The following is a 22,053-nucleotide window of genomic DNA, read 5'->3' as shown; positions in this document are numbered from 1 at the left end:
TTTAACATTTAACATACGACTGTTGTCCGGTACTTGACCACTTGTTAAAGTCTCCCACAGATCAGCTAGTTAAACAAGTAGAATTCAGCTTAGCTTACATCCTTTTTACATTTCTTTCTAAGCTTCTACAGTCTCTACGTTGGAACCCCCAAGACTGGTCTGAATATCTGAACCGACTACAAGATTCCTGCTCCAGTGGATGCATAATGGCTTGTCTTCAATCTGTAGCATAAACCTTTTTCACCATGTACCCTACAGAAGAAAAAGACAGGGAATGAACCACAAAGGTCTTACCGGTGTACCGAATGACAGCAAGATAATTAATTTTAGATGAAAGGCATATTATAAGAACCGGCAAGGCTTCTATCACATTTATATGCCTTTCCCCTTCAGTTAGACAGATGCATAGAGGTCTACGAAACGTTTCGGTTGATACCTAGGTAGTGTAAGGTAGCTGCGACTCTTAGTGGCTGGTTAACGACGGGATTTGCTTCATCAGCAAGTGGATCCTCCTATGTCCGTCCCCTATCCAAGCGAGCAAATCATAGTGCTAAATCATGGCCTGTCCCCACCGGAAATCTCTTCTGTTTCCCCTGGAACTGTCACTCGCCCCACTTGACTTCAGTACAAGGCGAGTTAACTGAATCCTCACCATGGGTAATGTATAGATGGTACTTGTCATATCCGTCACTGTTTTATTTCGCGTCTCTAACAGCCATTAATTGGTTCTAAACCCTGTAAGCACTCGGCGCAAGGGAGCAGCCACGTTAAGGACAAACTTTAACTGTGATGTTATTATTACGTCCTCTCTCCTTTTCACGTCTAAATAAGAAACACGTGATTGCCCCCCCGCATTTTACCCCAGAAATCTCAACTATTCGCCCCGATAATACTGCTATTCTTTCCTTTCAACCGTGAGGTTTCGTCAAAGCTCGCCATGACGGGCGCAAACCCAACTGTAAATTCCCTTTCTTCCGCCTTATTCCCCTGTGCTAACATCGCCTCAGCAACGTCAACTTCAATGTCCGGAATGCCCTCAAAAGTTCTCACGCCCTAGTCACCTAAGTCGCCATCAACTCACCCATGCAACACCCTCCAATAAGGACTTTATTCCCTGTCCTCAGTGCCAAAAGACATTTAGTAGACGCGACGTTCTACTGCGACACCTACGCTCTACGCATCGCGTTAAAGGACACGCTAAACGATCGACCCAGAAGTCGTGCTTTCGATGCGTGGTTAAGAAATTAAAGTGCGACCGTAAAAGGCCTTGCTGTAACGGATGTATTCGCGCGGGTAATCAATGCGCGTACCCTAACCCGAACGAACAAGATGACTTAGTGATTCTGGGAAGCGATACTAGTGCTGATCGACCTGATCATCCTCCTGATGATGAGCAAGCGCAACGCCAACCCAATGAACCTACGCTCCCCCCGAACGATTCATGGCATCAATCTTTTGCCAACATGAGTGTCCCGATAGCGCCTTTACCACCCTCAATATCCTCGCCCGGCTCTACCTTGACGCGTGAAACTGACGATACTCAATCTTTGAACCAAGCCTGTCAAGTCGGTGGTTTCAACGGCATCGAAGAAAATTCTACAATTGGTTCAATCACTTCCGCGGGGGAAATACCACAATCATATGACACTCTACTAACAGACCCTGGCGACGCCGTTTTCAGCAATGACTTCGCTATCTCGCCTTCCTACATGGCGTTAATGCAACCTAATTTTCGGACTGGCGGATTTGACTGGCTGGGCTCTAATGTTGACGACGGCCTACAACCGTCTCAACTGGCGGCTTTGGAGGGTCTGTACGTGCAGGAACCATGGCCATCGAACGTTGAGCAACGGGCTCCCGAGACGGTACCCACTAATGGCTATTTCACCGACGAAGCATCACAGAGAGTATCAGAACCTGCAGAACCGACATCGACGCGCGATGTTGAAGCCAGAAGATCCTCAAACCCCCACCAATCTAGTCTTGCCTGGCCATTCGACCAAGGCAATGACTCGGTCCCGCATCAGTATCGGCTGCCTCCTCTCCGTGAACTTCTGAACAATCGTTCGCGAGCTGGTCGATCACAACTTGTGGATGGCTATATCCAGATCTTGGCCGAGACTCCTATGCCGCAGCTTGCAAATATACGGGACAGCCACTCTGTCCAAGCCTTCTGCGATCTACAGCGTCTGGCCGAGTCGTATTTCTCTCGGTTCCACGATGTTCAGTCAATTCTTCACAAGCCGACTTGGACTATGTCGTCTTGTCCACCAGCTATGCTTACAGCCATGGCTTGTATTGGTGCTCTACTATCAGATAACCCGTCAGATGTTGATCTTTCATTCATTCTGAGCGATTTATGTTCTACGATAATTACATGGATGGTTCGTTTCACCTATACCCTCGTTTCACCTGATACTGACTTTCCAAGGGTGCATCTGATAATACCAGCTATAACGACGTGTCATACCTCAATGCTCTCTGCCTCCACCAGATCTACTCTTTGGGTTCTGGTAACAGGCAACTCTACCAAAACGCAGACAGATCTCGCGGCATACTAATAGGAGGTCTACGGGGCATTGGTCTGTTGAAACCTCGCAACGCCGTCAGCTCAGATGAGAGACAGGAAGGCGTTCCTAGTCCAGAAAACGAACAAGTTCTAAATCATGAGTGGAGAAGCTGGATCGTCAGAGAATCAGGGCGAAGGGCAGCCTGGGCAGCATTTGAGTACGACTGCAGTCTCTGCACCCTCACGAGTCGCCGAGGTGTCGTTGATTTGAATGAGCTGCCCTCTCTCCTCCCATGTCCCGAGTCAATATGGAACGCTACATCAGCACAAGCCTGGTATGCCTTGGTATCACGCCTCGGGAGTGATAGCTCTGGCCCCAATCTATCAGTGGTAATCAAGCTCACACTAGCCGGAAGAGAAGCACCATCATCTTTGGGGTCATGGGCCAAGAGGCTCTGTGCTCAGGTCATGGGCCGCATGCTGTGGGACCTCTGGCAACTGGAGGTTGTCGCCATGCCCGAATTCCTCGGTCTAAGTTCGATCATAAGTGCACATCGAGAAACAAAGAGGTCACTTCTGAAGGGACTGAATACGCTGGTTGAATCGTTACGGGCACCGTCTACAACTGGTGATCTGATCAGCTACAAGTAAGTGAAGTCCTTTCTTGGAATCTGTATAAACTAACAATGAGAATAGCATTGCGAGTCTCCTCTGCCACTACTCGCACCTGTGTGCTGCAAACGGGATTCTTGACATGGTCGTCTACATCGTGCGCAATCTCATCTCGTCAACACCACAGCAACATGACGGAATTCAGGTCGCTCGCGAGCGTCTCAAGTCAACATTTGTCAGAGATCCAAAAACAGCAAGAAGGTTGTGTTGGCATGCAGCTCAGATCGTTGCGATTGCGAATGACTATCTAGTCTCTGCACCATGCGAGATTATGAGAGTATTTATGGGTTATATATTCATCATTGCGTATTCGACGTACGGCCCACACGGAACATCAGCGCCGAGTGAAGGTAGTTACACCGTCCGGCTTGATCTCCATGACCATCACATATCCCAGAGGCGAGTTGTAGTGAGATGGATAGAAGCAGGGGGGCCAGCGAGCTGTGGATCTGTTCAGGACATCGGTGCTCCCGGCTTCACTCCTGCTATCAGCAACGATGCCCAGAAGATGCTGCAGAAGTTGAATTGCTGGGGACTGGCTACGAAGTTTGTCAGAATTTTCCAAGTGTTGGAATCAAAAGGCTTCTAATCTATTTGACGACCATCACGCGTGGGACTTGGACGTGTCAAAATAATTGTTGGGATTTAGAATATAGCTATGCAATTGGGAGGACTACTTACGCCTCCAGGCATGTTAAGAGGCGCCGATGTCACAAAAAACTCCCACCTCTTCTCTTCTTTACAAATTTGGCTGAGCCCTTCCAAATCAAACAGCTCACCGACTGGCATTCCCCATCCTGCAAGCAAGTATTCATGCATGAACAACCCCGGCACCGTAGCATCTGTCCCCTCTCGCTTGTAAAATGGCTGCTTGGGATAAACTTCAAATGAGATGGAATCGCTGGCTACTGCAGAGAAGCCTTCGTTCCAAATCCATTTCAGCATCTCTTCTGTGCCCTCGAGACCAGCATGTTGCGGGTCGGTGCTCTGGCCGTATGCAAGCTTATCACTCTCGCTCATTTGCTGGTCCCATTCTTTGGTGATCCCCACTCTAACAAAAAGGATATCGCCTCGACGGAACTGGGTATTTTGTTCCTTCGCTATATCGAGCAGAGTATGCAGCGGTATTGAGTGGTTCGAGAATGTTGAATATTTTATCGAGTGCCGTGCGGCGTATTCAACGTAATCCAACAAAACACCACGGCCGCAAATTCCTTCCCTGGCCCAGTGTTGTATGCCTATCCGTGTGTTGTTTCTGTCTTGGATCTCAACCGAAGTCATGCCGCCGTAAAACAGACGACGATTAGGCTCTGACTTGGTAGGTGCCGGGGCTGAGAAATGGCGGAGACCATCCCATTGAGATGACTGTTGTGGGTTGAAGATGTAGACATCGTCGTATGCAACACCGTCAAATAATGAGATGATGTGGTGCTGAGCCGGGGCTCGATTGAAGTTGGCAATGTCGAGCTTGGTCAAGTCCCAATTCAAGGATGTACGACGTCCTGTCTTGATGCATGCAGCTGCTGCATTGGCAACCACTTCTGGTGTGAGGAGGACTAGACGACCGAGACCTTCTTCTCGGGAGCCTGGAGCGCCAGCCCAGACTCTTCGAGGGTCAGGAAGGCTATCATAGTCTTTGTGGTGTAGAGACATGTCATCAGGTAAAATTACGTTGCCCATACTGAGTGCTGTCGGGGTGCGAAATTGAGGTTGGACAGACTAACAGGTTCTGATCCTGTGACTTGAACTTGACAGGTCCTTCTATACCCTCTCCCCCGGCGCCGATTTCTGACACCAGACCCCATGATCTGATTCCCCGCTCCCCATATTCTGGGGTATGGGGACCGCTAACGAATTCGGCATGCTTTTCGGTTCTTAGATTTGGTGATCACATTCATCAGAGCGTCAACATCTGGAGCGTACCACTGCGGGGGCGCTCCGGGATCGACTAGTGGTTCAACGCTACACCAACCAAGAAGCATTTTTTCCCAGCCTCATTCGAATGTGGAGGTGTCCAAGAGAGAACGACGGAGTTGATCTAGTTTCCCCGGTAGTTTTTCCAAAATCGCCTGATCTGTTGTGTTGCAGTTACATGGCTAACTGCCGAGATTGCGGAATTCCAGCAGAGGTGGATGCTTGGCGTACATAATGAATATCACAATGAAAATGAGTGACATCTCATAATTTTCGTGCACACAGGCAGGGGCATCCTTGAGGGAAGGTTTTGCAACAAAAACAAGTGATTGTCTCATTAATGTAAAGGTTGTTAACAGAGACTGATCCAAGAATTGTAGAGGAGCGAGCTGTCGTGACGAACACGTAATAACATCCAAGTCTCACTGGACATCGATATGCAACGTTTGTAATTATTTTTAGGGACAAAAGTCGATTGAAGAGATCATGAAACTAATTACCAACACACCAACATCCAAATTGCCACCGCACCTTGAACACCGTAAATCAGCTTAGGCTCCTGCCTTGCTCTTTGGTCCAGAATCTTCCATATGTGCAACGTCCACCTTGTTGAGGTAGTTATCAAGTTCCTTGCGCTGCTCCTCCGGAACATCATGAACATGAACAGCGACATCATCGCCGAAACGGGCTGAAATCTCCTCAAGAGACAAGTTGGCCGTCTCGGGGAAGTAAAAGTAGACGATGGGAATAAAGAAGATACACCAGACAATGATAACCAGGTAGTACTTCCAGCCGACGTTGACAAATCCAATGGGTGCTGTTTGAAGCAGGATGAGGGTGCTCGCAAACTGGCCAAAAAGAGAAAAGCCCATACCAATGGGACGAATCTCAGTTGGGAAGATTTCTGACACGTAGATATACATGGTCGTATCGCAGAGGGTTCTAAGCGCGTAAATTAGAGAACAGCAGGGACTGACATGGATGACTGGAACTTACCCTTGGAAGGCTAGACAAAGGAAAACGAAGAAGACGCCAGCCGCATTGCCTGCTTTGTTCGACGTTCCGGAGAACTCGGCAATACAGGCAGCAAGGCCGCTGGTGGTGATCAGACAGCCAAAGAGGCCAGCCATAAACATCCAGCGACGCGAGTTAATCTTGTCATGAAGCCAGGCGCCCAGCGGGTTGTAGATGATACCGGCAGTGGTGAGCCACAGGGCGGAGAGCAGGAGAGGCATAGATCCAGTCTGGCCGAGATTGGTGTAAAGAATGACCGAGTAATTGTTCTAGAAAGGTCAGTAATGGCCTTGACTTGGAGGGAGAAGTAAGAAACGTACGATGATAAGAGGGCCAGCAAATTCGGCGCCCCATTGAGTAAGAAATCCAATAATCATGCGCTTGCGATAGCTCTTTTTCTTGAAGACAGCCATCCAAGGCCCGCATCCAAGAGTTTCAAGCTTGGCGGTATCCAAAGCAAGCTGCATCTTGATCTGGTAGATTTCCTCCCGAGCGACCTGCTCGTTCGGATCTTCCGGAGACGCTCGCAGGTTGCGGATAACCTCCCATGCATCCTCAACGCGACCTTTCTGCAGAAGCCAGCGTGGAGATTCAGGGATCCAAGCAGATGTTATCAGCAGTACTAAGGGCGCGAGGCACTGCATGCACAAGGGGAATCTCCAGGCAAAGTCTGGATTGCTTTCGGTGCTGAAGTAGCACGCGTATCCGAGCCAGCCGGAAAGCATGTAGCCAAAGACGAGAAAGATGGCGTGGTGGCCTACAAGCCAGCCTCGCTTGTCGTGCGGTGCGAGCTCGCCCATGTACATCGGGCAGACTGTGACGAGAATACCGATACCGAGGCCTGCTAAGAATCGTCCGGCCTGGAACATGCTGAGGATGTATGTTAGGCTTTGGCTCTCGTAGAAGCACTGTCAGAACTTACCCCAAGTTGGCTGCACCGCCTTGCAAGGCTCCTCCCAGTAAGGCAAACGCGCCTCCAATCTGAATCGATCTCTTTCTACCAAGGGCAGTCGCCGCCCACATTATAAACAGTGTACCAATTGCGCCACCTGCGCTGTATATGCCGTTCGCGGTCGAGATGGCCTGGGTGGTTGTTGTACCGTAACCCGGTTCGCCCTGCATTGGCAAGTTGAAGAAGTTGTACCATCCTGGCTGTCCGATCGTGCTTCCAATAACTGAAGAGCAGTAGCCATAGGTCTATGGATGGATTAGCATCAAGCTTTAAAGGAGAATGTGATGACCTACTAGAGAACCAAATGCCACGGCAACAGTGACCAGCCTGTTGTAGGCGGTTGTGTGCTTAGCCATTGACGATGAAGGAAAGAGCGTGAGGTCTCAATGCTTGACGTGTAAAGATTATGTTAGACGCGTGTTCCTGTGATCTTGCTTGGATGTAATTTTATGAGCTCCATACCAAGCTCCTTTATCATCATTCGAAGCAACGCGATCGAACATGCAAACCATGCTAAAGGCAGTTTGAGGGGCCCCGCAACCCCAGATTCTGGGCCCATAAGCACGGTTCTCGTGATCTACATTGGCAGCTGTATGAGCTAGGGCACTCTAGGGGGCGGGGTTGTCCGAGATGGCTTGTCAGCCTCCGGAACGTGCCACTCATCACATCTACCGAGTAAAAGATTCGGAGCTGTCCCGCCCTTCCATTCTGGTGGCATTGTCATGCATGTGGAGTGGTAGAGCTACGTATTGTTGGAGCTTGCTGCCACGTTTCTCCGTCACCCACGATCCGATGGAGGACCCATCCAAGCGCCTGGAAGATGGTACCGATACAAACATCATGTCGTCACTGATCCAGTCTAAGCGTTTAGGTTACTGCTTTGTCAAAGCTGCACGGAAGGTATCGTCACTTTTGGCATCATTTGTCCAACTGCTGGATTTCAGGAACGTCGCTTTTTGCCATTTCGTACAACAACTATTTGGGGTCTGCTAGTGACACATCTGGTGATAAGATGCCCGGCAATATGTACTTAATGATTTATGCAACGGAGTATAGAATATAGTTGATCGTTATTGATGAACTTCCATACATCTCATTCAGTAATGCCCTTCAATAGATAGAGTTCCTGTCTTCGTAATCAGGAACTCATCAATAGCAACATCCTTTCCACTCTCTTTTCCATGCCCGCTATCCTTGATTCCTCCAAAGGGTGCTTCAGCTGAAGAGCAGTTTCCAACATTCTATCTCGAGTCAGTATTACTTCGGTAAAGGAATCTGGAAAAGACTTACCAGTCCAATCATGCCAGCGTCCAGGTTCTCGAACATTCTCATCAGCCTATCGACATTTTTGGTAAACACGTAGCTCGTCAATCCATATGGCGTATCGTTCGCTCTCTTGGTAACCTCTTCCTCGCTGTCAAAGCGATAGATACCCAGAACAGGTGCAAATATCTCGTCATGTGTTATGGCCATATCGTCGGCCATGTTGGTGAGAATCGTGGGTTTCATAAAGTAGCCCCGTCCATTTTCTCTCTTTCCATTACCCAGAACTGTCTTGGCACCCTTATCGACGGCTTCCTTGTACAACTCTTCTGCTTTGTCTAAGCCTCTTGGGGTTGTTAGGGCACCCATAGTAGTACCCTCCTCCATGCCATGGCCAGTCTTCAACGCCTTCGCTTGGCTGACGAGCTTCTCAACGAAGGAATCGTAGATACCGCTCTGTACGAAGAGTCGGTTGGAAGAGACACAGGCCTGGCCAGCATGTCGCCACTTGAGATTCATAAGCTGCTCCATAGCTTGATTGACGTTGGCATCATCAAACACGATAAATGGGCAATTGCCGCCAAGCTCAAGTGTCGTCTTCTTAAGGTCCTTTGCACATAGGGTTGAGATCAATTTGCCCACCCTCGTGCTACCCGTAAAGCTGACCTTTTTAACTCTTGGGTCCAGACACATCGCCTCAGCCACAGCAGGAGTGTTCTCGAGGCTTGTTGTCAGCACATTGAGCGCGCCTGCGGGAAAGCCTGCTTTCGTGGCGAGATGGGCGACGGAAACGGCTGTCAGAGGAGTCTCGGGTGAGGTCTTGATGACCATAGTGCAACCCGCTGCCAACGCTGCCGCTGCTTTACGAAGGGCAAGTGCGATGGGGAAGTTCCAGGGTACGAGAGCCGCAGCGACGCCAATGGGCCGTTTGTTCGTCATGCCTCTGCGTCCAGGAACACTGCAGGTCATAGTTGTTCCATGTTCTCCTCGGTCTGCTTCGCCTGAGAACCACCAGACGAAAGTAAGAGCGTAGTCGATCTCACCACGAGCCTCAGCCAGCGTCTTTCCGGTCTCATGAACAAGAATCTTGGCAAGGTCTTCCTTAGACTCTAGTATCAGTTCATGCCACTTCATCAGCAGTTTGGCTCTCTGCCTGGGTGTCGTCTTAGAGTAGCTCTGGAAGGTATCGTAGCAAGAAGCTATGGCGGGCTCGACGTCGGCGACGTTACAATCGGGACATGTTGCCCAAGGTTCCCCAGTTCCGGGGTCTATGATATCAAACGTCCCATTGTCTTTGGCTGAGACAAATTCGCCATGAACATAAGAGTTGAGATGAAGAAGGTCGTTGTTTTGGATTGTGAAGGGAAGGGAGTGAGGGTTTGACCCTTGTTGCTGTGTGTTGGCCATTGTGCGGGTCTATGTTTGTGTATTGATGGTATGAAGGGTTGATACAAGATCGAAGAGCTCTCGATGGTGTCTCCTTTGTCGATCTGATATACAACAGCTCTAAATCGTATGAGGATTGAGGAGGGGAGCTTGACGTAATTTCTGAAGCTCACAGGAACATAAAGCGGGGGCCGAAGCTACAGCTCCCTATAATCGGCCCTGTCGCCTTCCGGCGGGGAAGCCCGGGTCCCTGTGATTACCCCGCCTTATTGGTAATACAGTGGATCGATAGCCTATCTTACACCGAGCGGCCGCTAATTCATGTACCCGTACTTCCGATGCCGGCACCTCGGGGCTTGTTCTGAATGAACTGATGTTGCAGGACAACCAACGAAATGCTCATAGCACAAAGCATGGTGTCCAGAATTTTAGATGACATGTGATAGTGTTGGGAACACTTGAAACTGTGGGAATTTGGGCAATGAAAGACATACAGACTGGGCATGGTTTCTTATCTGTTGAAGTTGGGTCAACCTGGAGAAAGATATTGGATTAATCTGAGGTTCAAGCGATCACAGACATAATTAAGAAATGTTTAACGTAAGTCCCGGTCATTGTTTATCATATAAATTTATTGAACAATGCTATCCATATCCCATGATCACACACAACGACCTCCATCAACCTATCAAGTCGAAATGTCAACATTGTAAAACCTCGCAACGCAGGAGTAACGCTTACCTCTAGATTAACTCCAGTAATGAAGTTTGCCTCGTCGCTGGCCAAATAACAGCAAGCGTTGGCGATGTCGCTGGGAGTTGATGGCCGTCCCAGAGGAATGGTGGAGACGAAACCCTTTCTATTCTCCTCGGTATCAGGCTTGCCGATGAAGAGATGTGTCCTAACAATTTTAGTATGCCTGTTAAGAACTTTTTTCACTGTAACTCACATTCCAGTGCTTCCCACGACTGGTGAAACCGAGTTGAAGCGAATCTGGTGAGGCCCATACTCAACGGCCATGGTCTTGGTCGCATTGATAGCAGCCGCCTTGGAGGCATTGTACCACGTCAAGTTGGGTCTGGGTCGAGTTCCCGCTGTTGAAGCAACCTGAATAAAGCATCCAGGCCTCTTCTCCTTCATAAAATATGGCACAAGAATATTCGTGGAGTGAAACACACTCTTGACATTCACATTCATCACCAGGTCGAAGTCTGCCTCTGTGGCATCCTCGGTTGGCTTATTGGCATAAGTTGCGCCAGCATTGTTAATGACGATGTCGAGCTGCTTGAACTTGTCGAGCGCAAGAGACAAAACTGTACGCCAATCATCAGGCTTGGTAACATCGGCGCGAAGGAAGAGGCAATTGAGCTCTGATGCGACAGCTTCACCTGCTTCCTTTGAGAGGTCGGTGATGATGACGTTGGCACCCTCGGAGACAAATTTGGCGGCGACACCTTTGCCGAAGCCTGATGCACCACCAGTAACGACGGCGACTTTTCCTTGAAGACGAGCAGACATGTTGAGTAAAAACTGTGTAAGAATATTGAAAAGATGATAGTTTGGTGATTCAAAGATAGGATTGCACAGTCTAACCCGCTGATATAGTCGCTTATTCTTAGCAGCTGTTTGTTCTGTTCTCTTGCACCCCAGGTCAACCCCACATCTATCAGATCAGGCGGCACACTCCATCACCACCCGATAGTGGAGTTCCCCTCTCTTGTTTCCCCTCAAAATTCCATCACAGGAACATCCAAACTTTCCGGGGACCGGATGTTACAGTATACAGTTCCGACATCGGAAAAGCCAATTAACTGGCTCCAAAACAATGTTAAGAGACGCCATTGTATCCGCTCTCTAAGATCTCCAGATTTCGTCACTTCCTAAGAAAGTAACCCACTCATTACAATGTCCCCTACAACACTTCGCATCCTTATCCTCCCCGGCGACCATGTCGGCCCCGAAATCATGGCTGAGGCTCTCAAAGTCCTCGACGTAATTGAAGCCAGTCGTCCAGACCTACAATTTGAACGAGACACAGACATCGTCGGTGGCTGCAGTATTGATAAGCACGGCACACCCGTCACTGAAAGCGTCCTTAATAAAGCTGTTGCAAGCGACGCCGTGCTCTTCGGCAGCATCGGCGGTCCAGAATGGGCTGGCGCTGATCCTACGCCTGAATCTGGACTTTTGAAATTGCGTCAAAAGCTCGATGCATTCGCCAATCTGAGACCTTGTGAGATTCTCGTTCCAAGTCTTATCGGCGCGTCGCCTATCAGACCTGAGCTCGTTGAGGGCCTCAAGTTCATTGTGGTGAGAGAGAACTGCGGTGGTGCCTACTTTGGCGAGAAGAAGGAAGATGTGGACGTGGCATCTGACCTTTGGGTGTACTCACGCCCAGAAGTCGAAAGATTAGCCCGCGTGAGTGCTGCTGTTGCAAGAATCCTGCATTCTAGCACTGGCGCTGGAGGAAAGCCTATTGTTTGGAGTGCCGACAAGGCCAATGTTCTCGCGAGCGGACGTCTCTGGCGTCGCGTGACAACAGAGATTTTTGAAAAGGACCTTACCGACGTGGAATTGAAGCATCAACTCGCCGATAGTCTGGCGATGCTCATGGTCAAAGACGCCGCACGCTTCAACCACAGCGTCATTCACACCGACAACACCTTTGGCGACATCATCTCTGATATCTCAGGTGGCTTGACCGGCACACTGGGCGTCCTCCCTAGTGCCAGTCTTGCCGGTATTCCAGGAGACGGACCATGCAAGGGTATTTACGAGCCAGTCCACGGCAGTGCACCAGATATCTCGGGCAAGGACCTCGCCAATCCTGTCGCACAAATTCTCAGTTTGGCTATGATGCTCCGTTACTCATTTCTTATGGAGAAGGAGGCTTCTGCAATTGAGCAGGCCATTGTTAAGGTCTTGGATACAAAGGACAACGGTGGACTAGAAACGAGGACAGGAGATCTCGGAGGGAGTGCTAAGTGTAGTGAAGTTGGTAATGCTGTGTGTGAAGTTCTTAAGCAGTTGTTAAAATAAGTAGGAGATAGAGAGATGTAACTGGATTGTTGGTCTTTAATGGCAGCATTTACGATTCTTTTCCATTGATTCATTCTGCTTTGTTACAATTACGCCGGCGTTAGTGCGGCTAACTTGGAGCTGATGAAGATAGGTATATCACTGAAGACGACATCAAGGAAGTAGTGCGATTCAGCAGTTTCTCTCAGTGGTTTTAATGACGGCTAATATAGCAGTGTGGTAGTTAGCGAGTGATGAAGAGGTAGAAGGTCAAATCCGAACTGCCAGGATGATCTGTAATCCAGCATATAATCATTCTCTCTCACCAACGTGTCATATCTAACGCACCCAACTTTCAGTGTTCGCCTATCGGGATGCCGCCTGTATCTAGTCCTCTCCTAGGGGTTGCCGATCTGGCAAGTGGTGGTCGGAGCATTACAGCTGTTGGGCTTGGGGCAAGAGGTCTTCTTGATGGCAAAGTGGCCGGCAAAGGATGAAGGTCATTTGAATGTCGCCTACATTGCGAAAGATGGGGATACCGGTTGAGAGAAGTCAAGCCATAGTCCCTACAAGTACTCTAAGTCTATGTCAGTCTCGCATTATTTTAACCTGTCAAGCTCTGTCCTAGTTGCATTAACGGTTCCGACGCATGAGCTCAGTTTTTGGTTGAATACCGCGTGGAAACATATGAATTATATTTCTGCAGCGTTATGCTCTAACAGTATTTGGGAAAGGGGACAGTTACTGATTGACGTCAAAGGTTTTATGAAATTGGGAAATTAAAGGTGCCTGGTTTCATTCAAGTCCGCAAGGTTTGAATTATTAAAAATCTCTCCTTGAGTGCCATTAAAGTGCAAATGCCTTCTCGGGTTAGTCGAACCGGTTTTAGGACGGATTTTGGATAATCCAGCCAATACAACCAATCAGAATTGTGAGTCGCCAATGCTTCGCTCTCGCGTGAGTTTCGGCATTTTCTCGTGCTTTTGCACGGCCCAATCAATGAAAACACAGCCAGCATCGGCCGAGTCTCGCCTTGAAGAGATGCAAACACTGCCGCAAGACCCGGCATTTCATTCAATCGAAATGACTATATATATTCTGTCTCCCGTTAGTTGTAGAAGATTATTTTCATCAGACAACAGCATCTTACACTAGACTCTTATCATCGACACAAATCCCTTGTCTTATAGCATCTCATCGCATCTCATCTCGATTCACAAACTCCAAAATGACTCTCACTTACATCGAGACTGACGGGGGTAAGCTCGCTGTCGATATTTCCGGCGAGGGCCCTCTCGTCATCTGCTCCCCAGCCATGGGAGATTTCCGAGATGCATACGACCCTCTAGCTACCGAACTGCGCAGAGCTGGCTACCGTGTAGCCACAGTGGATCTCCGGGGTCACGGCGACAGCTCCACTACTTTTAACCGCTACGGCGATGAAGCCACAGCCGACGATCTCATCACCCTCATCGACGCTTACGGTGGCGGTCCTGCTGTTCTTGTCGGCGCTTCACTATCTGGTGCAGCTGCGACAATCGCGGCTGGAAGCCAACCTCACAAAGTCGCTGGTCTGGTCCTTATCGGCGCATTCCTCCGTCCCGGCACCGGCAAGCTCGTCGCAAGTCTGTTCCGCCTTTCAATGAACCAGCCCACCGGTCCTATTATCTGGAAGTCTTACGCACCTAAGTTATGGCCTGGTCTTGGGGATAAGAAGCAAGAGCGAGCAGACCGATCCATCAAGATGCTTACCGGTCCTGGTCGATGGAAGGCATTCCATGCTACTCTATCCACAGACCACGCTATCGTTGAGCCATACCTTAGCAAGGTGGAGGCTCCTGTGCTTGCTGTCTATGGTGATGCGGACCCTGATTGGAGTGATCCTCTTGAGGAGGCTCGATGGGTCGCTTCCAACTTCAAGGACAGCGAGGTTGTTGCTGTAAAAGGTGCTGGACATGCACCTCAACTTGAGAAGCCAGAGGAAGTTACGCCCGCTGTTTTGAGATTTTTGAACAGAATTCAGGACGAAGGAGCTTTCAAGGGCAGCACTGCATAAGGATTTGGACATTATCGAGTGGGATTTATGTAGTGCGAATGGCTTATGGATATTGAGGAATGGGTGGTTGGGTTTACACGAATTTGGAATATAGATCGCTCTTCACCGCAATGTTTTAGATATCACTTAATACTGAGTTTCTCTTATCATTTCTCAATTATCTTTTGGACCGAAGCTACTATTGCTTTGTTTCAGCTACAGCATAAGGCTTCGCCATACTCCCCGAATCGGAGCTTCCTGTCCCATATGTCGTCTGTTGCCTGGTCATAACTATTGTCGCCAGCGACCGATCAACAAAAACACCCGTCCTGTTCTCCCCATCCTCAGCTCTCCGGCGTCTGACACGTGCTATTATATCTCGTACACACTGACGCGCACCAGGCATGCAAGCTACCATGACTCCCACACATGACTCGATCACAGACAAGACGATGGTCTCAACTGAATCCGCTGCGTCCCTGTTAGAATTGTCATTCTCGCCTGAAAACGGTACGCACCAGTTGAGTTCTTTGATGTTTCGAAATTTGTGACGTACGGAATGCGCACCGCACAGACAACAGTGAGACTGTGCGATTTCGTCAGTATCGTGCCTAGCTTCCATGGGTGTCATCAGGCTTACAAAACTCCTACACTGAACATAGCAATGATGCCAAACTTCTTTTTCTGCTTGATGCCAATCTTCCACAGCTGCGTCATGGGAAGTATCATCATCCAGACATCCAACGCGACGTTTATCGAGCCGTGACTTATGGCTGAAGCATTCGTGTCCAACATCATCCCAGGAGGGTCTTTTTCTTTCCATCCCTCCCAAAACATCTGTAGCGGTTTTCGTTGCAGGACAAACACTATGCCATATCCAATCGTCATCACCACGATGAGACCCATAGTTATGTGTACAGCGCGTCGGAACTTGGGGTCGGGAAATACTCGTAGGAAGAAGGCTAGAATAGATAACTTGGTTAGAGCCAGCGGCATGGCGTAACAGAACGCAAAGACTATGATAAGCTAAGTCATGTTAGAAGTGTTTGTGAAATTGGTGGAGAAACCTATATTCATACTTGGTAATGTGCTGTGATGTTCTCGTCACGTACGTGCCAGATGTCAAGTCCGAGGCCTTTCGAAGTTACTGCACATCCGTCAGCATGGTGATCTAGCCATATAATGACAGCACGCACAAACAAAAGCGACCACAACTGACGCGATGACAATCGGCTATTCGACGTCAGCGCCAACCTTGAACGATGATACAAGTGTCGTACGAATGCTACCAGGATAAGGGTGTCGTCAGTTCCATATGGCACGAATCCGATGATTTTCGAGATGAATCTCATGCTGAAGAATACGAATGCCAAAATTCCCATTACCAAGGCAGTCATTTTAACTGCATGTCGTCGATCCGCCACTGGTAAATCACACTTCAGCTCCTTCCAAAAGTGGAACCCTGTGTCGGTTTAGTATTCGTATTCTCATAGACGCGGGTCGTTCATACTCAGATCGTCGCCAACACCGCAATCACCGTCCATGCATGAGTCTAATTGTTTAAAGAAACCCCTGTCGTCGCATATTCTGGTGATGTTTCGTTGGTATTGTGGGTTGTCGTCATATACCTCTTCGAGGCAGGTCGACTGCGAAGGTTAGCACATCCATTGAGGCGCGACTACCGGTTAGGACATACGAAGCAGGTAGTGGTTGTGTCACTGGCGTTTCCTCCGGGAGAGACAGGTTGTTGAGCTTGTGCGAATAGTACCCAGCTTAATACTAAGGTAACAAACGTAAGAACTCGAACCATCATGCCGTGATTGAAGTGGTGACTGTGCCAAGTCGACACAGCACATCCAAGACAGTCAAACGCGCGGGTCAGCACACCCGAGAGCAAAGGGACACGGTACTCTTATGTTGCCGTTCAACAGGTATGGCATTCTAAGACATTGGCTTGGCGTCTCCGCCTATCCTGATCTAAAATATGGGCTTTTGTCCCGTGTACCTGCATCGAAGTTGATCGCCAGGGCGTTTTGTTTCCGGATTTGTCTCAGTAGCGCCTATAGGATCACTGCAGGAGGTTGCAAATCTCGCTACCTTGCCGGAAGGTGGAATTGAGGCGTCACAGCAATCCAGTCTCACGTAATGATAAATGAGTCTCTTGCCACAGTCAGGCAATACCAAGAGATTTGATTCTGGATCTTCAAGAAGAAGATGATTGAATGGAGAGGCCAAGTTAAAAGTACTGTTCGCAAAAGGCGATGCGGATTGCCTATTGGGAACATAACGTGAAGTTCAGCCTGTAACTTATTACAAGCACTGACTCTAGCCTGACATTCCAGGCTGGGGCCTTCCCCGCTCCAGTAGACACTAACACCTGTAGAAATAAACGGAAATCTTCACCCGCATTTGTTACTTCAGGGGCGTCTTAGTGGACCAATCTGTGATGGCTGACAGGCTGATCTTCAGCGAGATTTTTGCCCTTTTGAGAGTACAATAGAGTATAATTCACTTTGGATGATGCAAACTCATTTTAGAATTTTGTTGTTGGTTGATGATGTTGAATGCCGGCTTAAGCCTCGCTGATAAGATTATCCTGTAGCAGCAATTCATTGAAACAGTCCACGCCCTTTAACAAACACAAATACTCCTTTGTCAGTGCCTAAGTTGCCCTGGAGGTCCGCCAATGTGTTTAAAGTCGTATAGCCGTTCTCCAGATCCTGCCTCTCTGGTCCAAGGGCGATGTTTCGCAGCTACGGGCAACTTAGCGTCACAATAGAACATCTTCCTCCAATCAAACAACGGTCGCGTGGCCCAATGGCAAGGCGTCTGACTACGAATCAGAAGATTCTGGGTTCGATCCCCAGCGTGATCATTCTTTTTGCTCCTCTCGTTTCCAAGTACTCTTTCTTTTTGACTCGTCTGAGATTCCTTTATCTCAAATTGAACATTGGCAGGGGATACTTGCCGTAATAGTCAGACCAAGCCTCGCCGCTTCCAAAGCTCCCAGAAGCTCCAGGCTCACTGTCAGCCCAACCAAAAGTCCTTGACTTTCCGGTGCTGGAGACATTTCCGGTACACGCGATGTCCTTGCCTTGGCAAGCTTCAATCTCGTCCGTTAGGACAAGAGGACCAGCGCTGCCAGTGTCGATCTCTGAGTAGAGCAGTTGGGGTGGTGTGATGATGGTGAAGTTGGCCCAGTAAAGCCAGGTCAAACCGTGTTTGTCGACCTTCATCTCGTGAGCTTTATCGTCTGCCCGCCTTCTGAGAGATTGAGAGGCATCTCTGATTTGTCTCTCGAAGTTGACGGGGATGACGGCTGGATTGTCGCGCTTGTGAAGTTGTAGACCATTTACAGCACTCAGCAAAGTGCTGGAGGCAAGAAGAAAAGTGGAGCTTCCCTTCATTGTGAAAATGCTCGTGAAGAAGATGGGGTAAAAGAAAGAGTGCGTTTGTATTGTTGAGCTGTTGAGCAATAGCTAAAACCAAGATGCCCAATTGATTACATATGCTATTTCAACATCGCCATTTACAATGATACCAATCATCATCGTATACATGAACACTCTATTCGGCCATTTTCTTGGGCTGAGTACCCCTGTCGATCGCTACCCTGGACTAACAAGATACCTTCATTTTTTCAACAGCTGCTTGCCATGATACCAGCACGTGGTAGAAATGTACTTTACGATAGGAAATATTTCTACATGCAGTCCTGTCGTCCTGTGAAACGGTGAGTAATAATCGGCCATCTGGTACGGAGGGATGGGATGGAGTTGAAAGTTGTGAAGTGAAACCCAAGAATGTTTCGCCATGATCATTGACACTACCACGGTTTTCTCTCGGGTTCAGAGCAGCGACAGCAAAACACGATCACTACCACGAACTCATCAAACCTACAGGAAAGTTACGTTGTTTCAGTTTTATATCTCTCCGTTGCTTAATGCTGGTAGAATAGTGCTATGTTTTAGCAACCTTACCAGATCGGAGTATATAAAAGCTAATTGCAATGCTGACTAACATCAAACATCCGGTGTGGTGTATCGGTTAGCATACCGCGTTTTCATTACTGAAGATCCGCGGCGAGCGGGGTTCGATTCCCCGCACCGGAGTTTCTTTTGATCTTTTTGTAAACTCTTTCCACGGTTGCCTTGCCCAAGCAACAAAAATGTTTGTCGCCTGAACGATTTTGTTGTCCCCATTCTAAGGGCGAGTGGCTTGTTGTATGAGTCGGTGGCTGAACGTTGCACTCAGACGCCACATTCTTTTTGCCCTCCAGACCTTACAGCTGTCCTGCGGTCGTTTCAATCACGATACCTTCGGATCGTCGTGTCGCGTCAAGAAGGCATCCTGAGTTCCCGTAAGCGGGAGGGCTCTAGTGAAGCCCCACCTCAAGTTACTGTGGTCCTTGGATACTCCACTGAAAGGTTTACAATCGCCTAGTCCAAGCAAGGAATAGACAAAAAGAAAAGACCAGGAGATAAATGAATATAAGCAAAAAAAATGGAGGCTGAGGGATTTGAACCCCCGGCCTTTCGCAAGCATTTGAAACAATGCAAAGCGAACGTGATACCCCTACACCAAGCCCCCATTGTTGAGAAAGCGCGGTCTTATCTTGACTCATACAGTCCGCATGCGCGCTCATTAGTAGCCCACTAAACTTCTATCTTAGATTAAAGAAATAGTGAGGTTTTCCAGAGCTGTAGCAACTCCAATCAGGTAACTCTGTTACTTCCTGGACTTACGGGTGCCTGCGTAAATAGCTGGTGAGACTTGTTGTCAGTTCTAGGTGAAGAACTGGTAACGTTAGTGCTGATAAGTTTATTCTGATTGATAAGCAGAGAAGTCAGCATCGAAGTAGAGTTTAGTTGATTAGTGCCTAAATCGAGATCTCCAATCGTGATGCTCTTCATGACTTTACGTCTTACAGCGGGCGATTATCTGTGCTTTTCGCACTCGCTTAATTCTAATCGGAAGTGTCGGCTTTAAAATCTAAAATGCCGAACATCACGACGGGGAATTCTAATAAGTCTGCTGTGACCGGAATTAGCGGGTATAAACATCATGAGAATAATCTATCAGTTCTGAATCGGACATGATAGTAAATAAAATCACATAAACATTATACTGTACTGTTGAATAACATTACGGCGACGCAAAACACATGCTAAATGCAACCCACTGTAGGAGACAATGCTTTGATACAGAGAGCTGACGTGATATCTTTGTCTCGTTCCAATCGCTGCGGGTGAGCGCCTTGACCTCGCGTCGCGAGAGGAATCCTACAAAGACGAATAGGCTACCAGCAGCCAATCGTATGCCCAGTTAATCCACCATAATGCAACAACCCCTCATCTGGAATGAGGTGAGAAGAACCACTGAATAGGCTGTTGGAAAATCCTATATATAGAGCTTGTGCAACCGAAGAATTCGTCAACCCTCTGACTTGTTCTACATTGTCTTGTTTTACCTGCGGTGCTACCAGATACGACACTAAAATGGCATCGATCCTATTGAAGAACGCCACTTTGTTAGTCCCTGGTGGGTCCGGCGATGATACTATCGTTTCTCTGAAGAACCATTCGCTTTTGATCGAAGGGAACAAAATTACTCGTATTGCTGTCCAGATTGACCCGCCGTCTGAGTCAACTGAAGTTATCGATTGTACGACCAAGCTTATCACGCCGGGCTTTATTGATACGCATCATCATGTTTGGCAAACCCAGGTAAAGGGCAGACATGCTGATCATGGGCTGCTTGAGTACATGGCGCCTGGTTTGTGAAAGATTGGCCTATTGTTGATGCTTATGCTGACTTGTGGAAAGGCAACATGGTGTCGCACAGCTACAAGCCCGAAGACGTATTCTGGGGTCAGCTTGGTGGATGTCTCGAAGCTCTTGAAGCTGGAACCACCACCATTGTCGACCACGCCCATATCTCATATAGCCCAGAACACAGTGAGTAAGATGGACAACAGAAAGGTTGACATGACTGACCTATCAACAGACACCGCGGCTTTATCAGCAACTATCTCATCCGGCGTCCGGTCTATCTACTGCTACACTCCCACAGGCCGAGTCAAGACATGGAAGCCCTTTGTCTTGGACGAGACTCTGCTTCCTGATTGGATCTTTGAGCAATTGACCAAGCTTTGTGAAGGCGGTCCTCTTGGCGATGGACGTGTCACCATGGGCTTTGGGTTTGACTTCTACTTTCTTCCAAAGGAAGTCATTGTCGGCATTTTCAGCAAGGTTCGAAGCTTGGGGATCAAGACTATCACTTCTCACTATGTGGCTAGTCTACTTGGTAAGTTCTCCTCGTTCCCGGTTGAATTTCTGACTGACTGACCTCGACATAGAGCAATCGCTCGTAGATCTCCTCGAAGCTTACGGCCTTTTGGAGAAAGATATCTTGCTTTCACACGCAACCCCACTGAACGACTCTGATGCCGAAAAGCTCAAAAAGGTTGGAGCAGCCGTCTCATCCACTCCGGAGACTGAGCTCCAGATGTCCCACGGCTGGCCTGTGTGTTTCCAAGACAACGCCAAGTCCATCTGCTCTCTGGGCATCGACTGTCACAGCAACAACAGCGGTAGCATCGCCTCACAGATGAGACTCGCAATCCAAGCTGAACGTTCCCGTCGTAACAACAAAATTCTCGACACTGGGAAGTTCCCCGGAAGAATTCAACTGAAAGTCCAGGAAGCATTCCAGTTGGCTACCATTCGTGGCGCTAGAGCTATTCACATGGAGGACCAGCTTGGTTCTCTAGAAGAAGGCAAGATTGCTGATATTATTATCTGGGATACTCTCAGCCCTGGTATGATCTGCGCCGCCGAGGAAGATCCTATCGGCGCAATCATCGCCCATTCTTCACCCTCTGATATCGACGCGGTGATTGTTGATGGTCAGTTCAAGAAGCGCGATGGACGGCTGGGATCGATCAAACTGGACTTTAAGCTGGCACCAGAACTGAAGCAGGACAAGACGGAGATTGAATGGCGCGACGTTGCGCTTGAGCTGTTGAAGAGTCGAGAGCGCATCATTGCAGATGAGAAGGAAACCGGCCTTGCGGATAGGGAGAGTGCTTTTGAGAACGGACTGCAACTGTTTGGGGTCAAGAAGGAGAAGCTGGTATTTTAAGAATGAATATTGCACAGGCCTCAGAGTATCGTGCTAAGGCTGTTCATCATGGAATGTACGTACGAAGCGAGAGGGTAATGGTTATGTACTTCTTTTTACCTGATTGACAATTTACAAACCTGCTGAAATTCTAAAACTCATAGGCAC

General features: G+C 48.5%; 10 protein-coding genes and 3 non-coding genes across 13 annotated transcripts; 6 read left to right on the top strand and 7 right to left on the bottom strand.

The window, feature by feature from the left end:
- Positions 1-919: 919 nt before the first annotated feature.
- Positions 920-3,798, top strand: B0J16DRAFT_163959 (fungal-specific transcription factor domain-containing protein). The gene is made up of 4 exons (XM_046122267.1): positions 920-958; positions 1,008-2,384; positions 2,432-3,156; positions 3,206-3,798. Exons 1-4 carry the CDS (start codon positions 938-940, stop codon positions 3,768-3,770), a joined length of 2,688 nt encoding a protein of 895 aa, XP_045981814.1. The 5' UTR covers positions 920-937; the 3' UTR covers positions 3,771-3,798.
- On the bottom strand, positions 3,799-5,044 carry B0J16DRAFT_163953 (uncharacterized protein). The gene has a single exon (XM_046122266.1). The coding sequence runs from the start codon at positions 4,859-4,861 to the stop codon at positions 3,827-3,829; it is 1,035 nt and encodes a 344-aa protein (XP_045981813.1). The 5' UTR covers positions 4,862-5,044; the 3' UTR covers positions 3,799-3,826.
- Positions 5,045-5,555: 511 nt separating this feature from the next.
- B0J16DRAFT_289947 (general substrate transporter) lies at positions 5,556-7,573 on the bottom strand. The gene is made up of 5 exons (XM_046124230.1): positions 7,355-7,573; positions 7,032-7,306; positions 6,430-6,979; positions 6,092-6,378; positions 5,556-6,037 (listed from the first exon to the last, which is right to left on the bottom strand). The coding sequence occupies exons 1-5, from the start codon at positions 7,415-7,417 to the stop codon at positions 5,647-5,649; spliced, it is 1,566 nt and encodes a 521-aa protein (XP_045981812.1). The 5' UTR covers positions 7,418-7,573; the 3' UTR covers positions 5,556-5,646.
- Positions 7,574-8,113: 540 nt separating this feature from the next.
- B0J16DRAFT_373848 (Aldehyde/histidinol dehydrogenase) lies at positions 8,114-9,866 on the bottom strand. The gene is made up of 2 exons (XM_046130556.1): positions 8,352-9,866; positions 8,114-8,302 (listed from the first exon to the last, which is right to left on the bottom strand). Exons 1-2 carry the CDS (start codon positions 9,729-9,731, stop codon positions 8,159-8,161), a joined length of 1,524 nt encoding a protein of 507 aa, XP_045981811.1. The 5' UTR covers positions 9,732-9,866; the 3' UTR covers positions 8,114-8,158.
- A 378-nt stretch (positions 9,867-10,244) lies between these two features.
- Positions 10,245-11,322, bottom strand: B0J16DRAFT_289942 (3-oxoacyl-reductase). Its single transcript, XM_046124229.1, has 3 exons — positions 10,660-11,322; positions 10,452-10,611; positions 10,245-10,395 (listed from the first exon to the last, which is right to left on the bottom strand). The coding sequence occupies exons 1-3, from the start codon at positions 11,226-11,228 to the stop codon at positions 10,372-10,374; spliced, it is 753 nt and encodes a 250-aa protein (XP_045981810.1). The 5' UTR covers positions 11,229-11,322; the 3' UTR covers positions 10,245-10,371.
- Positions 11,323-11,453: 131 nt separating this feature from the next.
- Positions 11,454-13,532, top strand: B0J16DRAFT_373846 (Isopropylmalate dehydrogenase-like domain-containing protein). The gene is made up of 2 exons (XM_046130555.1): positions 11,454-12,716; positions 13,131-13,532. Exons 1-2 carry the CDS (start codon positions 11,616-11,618, stop codon positions 13,272-13,274), a joined length of 1,245 nt encoding a protein of 414 aa, XP_045981809.1. The 5' UTR covers positions 11,454-11,615; the 3' UTR covers positions 13,275-13,532.
- A 280-nt stretch (positions 13,533-13,812) lies between these two features.
- Positions 13,813-14,956, top strand: B0J16DRAFT_345734 (Alpha/Beta hydrolase protein). Its single transcript, XM_046128318.1, has one exon. The coding sequence runs from the start codon at positions 13,957-13,959 to the stop codon at positions 14,782-14,784; it is 828 nt and encodes a 275-aa protein (XP_045981808.1). The 5' UTR covers positions 13,813-13,956; the 3' UTR covers positions 14,785-14,956.
- Positions 14,953-16,729, bottom strand: B0J16DRAFT_416451 (uncharacterized protein). The gene is made up of 8 exons (XM_046133589.1): positions 16,460-16,729; positions 16,274-16,409; positions 16,044-16,225; positions 15,960-15,996; positions 15,843-15,910; positions 15,404-15,789; positions 15,282-15,349; positions 14,953-15,234 (listed from the first exon to the last, which is right to left on the bottom strand). Exons 1-8 carry the CDS (start codon positions 16,574-16,576, stop codon positions 14,963-14,965), a joined length of 1,266 nt encoding a protein of 421 aa, XP_045981807.1. The 5' UTR covers positions 16,577-16,729; the 3' UTR covers positions 14,953-14,962.
- Positions 16,730-17,566: 837 nt separating this feature from the next.
- Positions 17,567-17,638, top strand: B0J16DRAFT_t220. Its single transcript has one exon. It is a non-coding gene; the product is annotated as a tRNA-Arg (tRNA).
- Positions 17,639-17,694: 56 nt separating this feature from the next.
- On the bottom strand, positions 17,695-18,085 carry B0J16DRAFT_345731 (uncharacterized protein; the record flags this gene model as incomplete). Its single annotated transcript, XM_046128317.1, has 1 exon — positions 17,695-18,085. Exon 1 carries the CDS (start codon positions 17,997-17,999, stop codon positions 17,697-17,699), a length of 303 nt encoding a protein of 100 aa, XP_045981806.1. The 5' UTR covers positions 18,000-18,085.
- Positions 18,086-18,792: 707 nt separating this feature from the next.
- On the top strand, positions 18,793-18,875 carry B0J16DRAFT_t221. Its single transcript has one exon. It is a non-coding gene; the product is annotated as a tRNA-Glu (tRNA).
- Positions 18,876-19,267: 392 nt separating this feature from the next.
- Positions 19,268-19,353, bottom strand: B0J16DRAFT_t187. Its single transcript has one exon. It is a non-coding gene; the product is annotated as a tRNA-Ala (tRNA).
- Positions 19,354-20,218: 865 nt separating this feature from the next.
- Positions 20,219-22,029, top strand: B0J16DRAFT_163934 (uncharacterized protein). Its single transcript, XM_046122265.1, has 4 exons — positions 20,219-20,538; positions 20,589-20,720; positions 20,770-21,069; positions 21,122-22,029. Exons 1-4 carry the CDS (start codon positions 20,262-20,264, stop codon positions 21,904-21,906), a joined length of 1,494 nt encoding a protein of 497 aa, XP_045981805.1. The 5' UTR covers positions 20,219-20,261; the 3' UTR covers positions 21,907-22,029.
- Positions 22,030-22,053: the final 24 nt, after the last annotated feature.

This window comes from Fusarium flagelliforme, assembly GCF_020744385.1.
Source record: "Fusarium flagelliforme strain FIESC 12 MPI-CAGE-AA-0113 chromosome Unknown B0J16scaffold_5, whole genome shotgun sequence".
Classification (NCBI taxonomy): Eukaryota; Fungi; Ascomycota; class Sordariomycetes; order Hypocreales; family Nectriaceae; genus Fusarium; species Fusarium flagelliforme.
The sequence above is the reverse complement of the archived record's forward strand: the minus strand, read 5'-3'. Positions and strand labels throughout refer to the sequence as shown.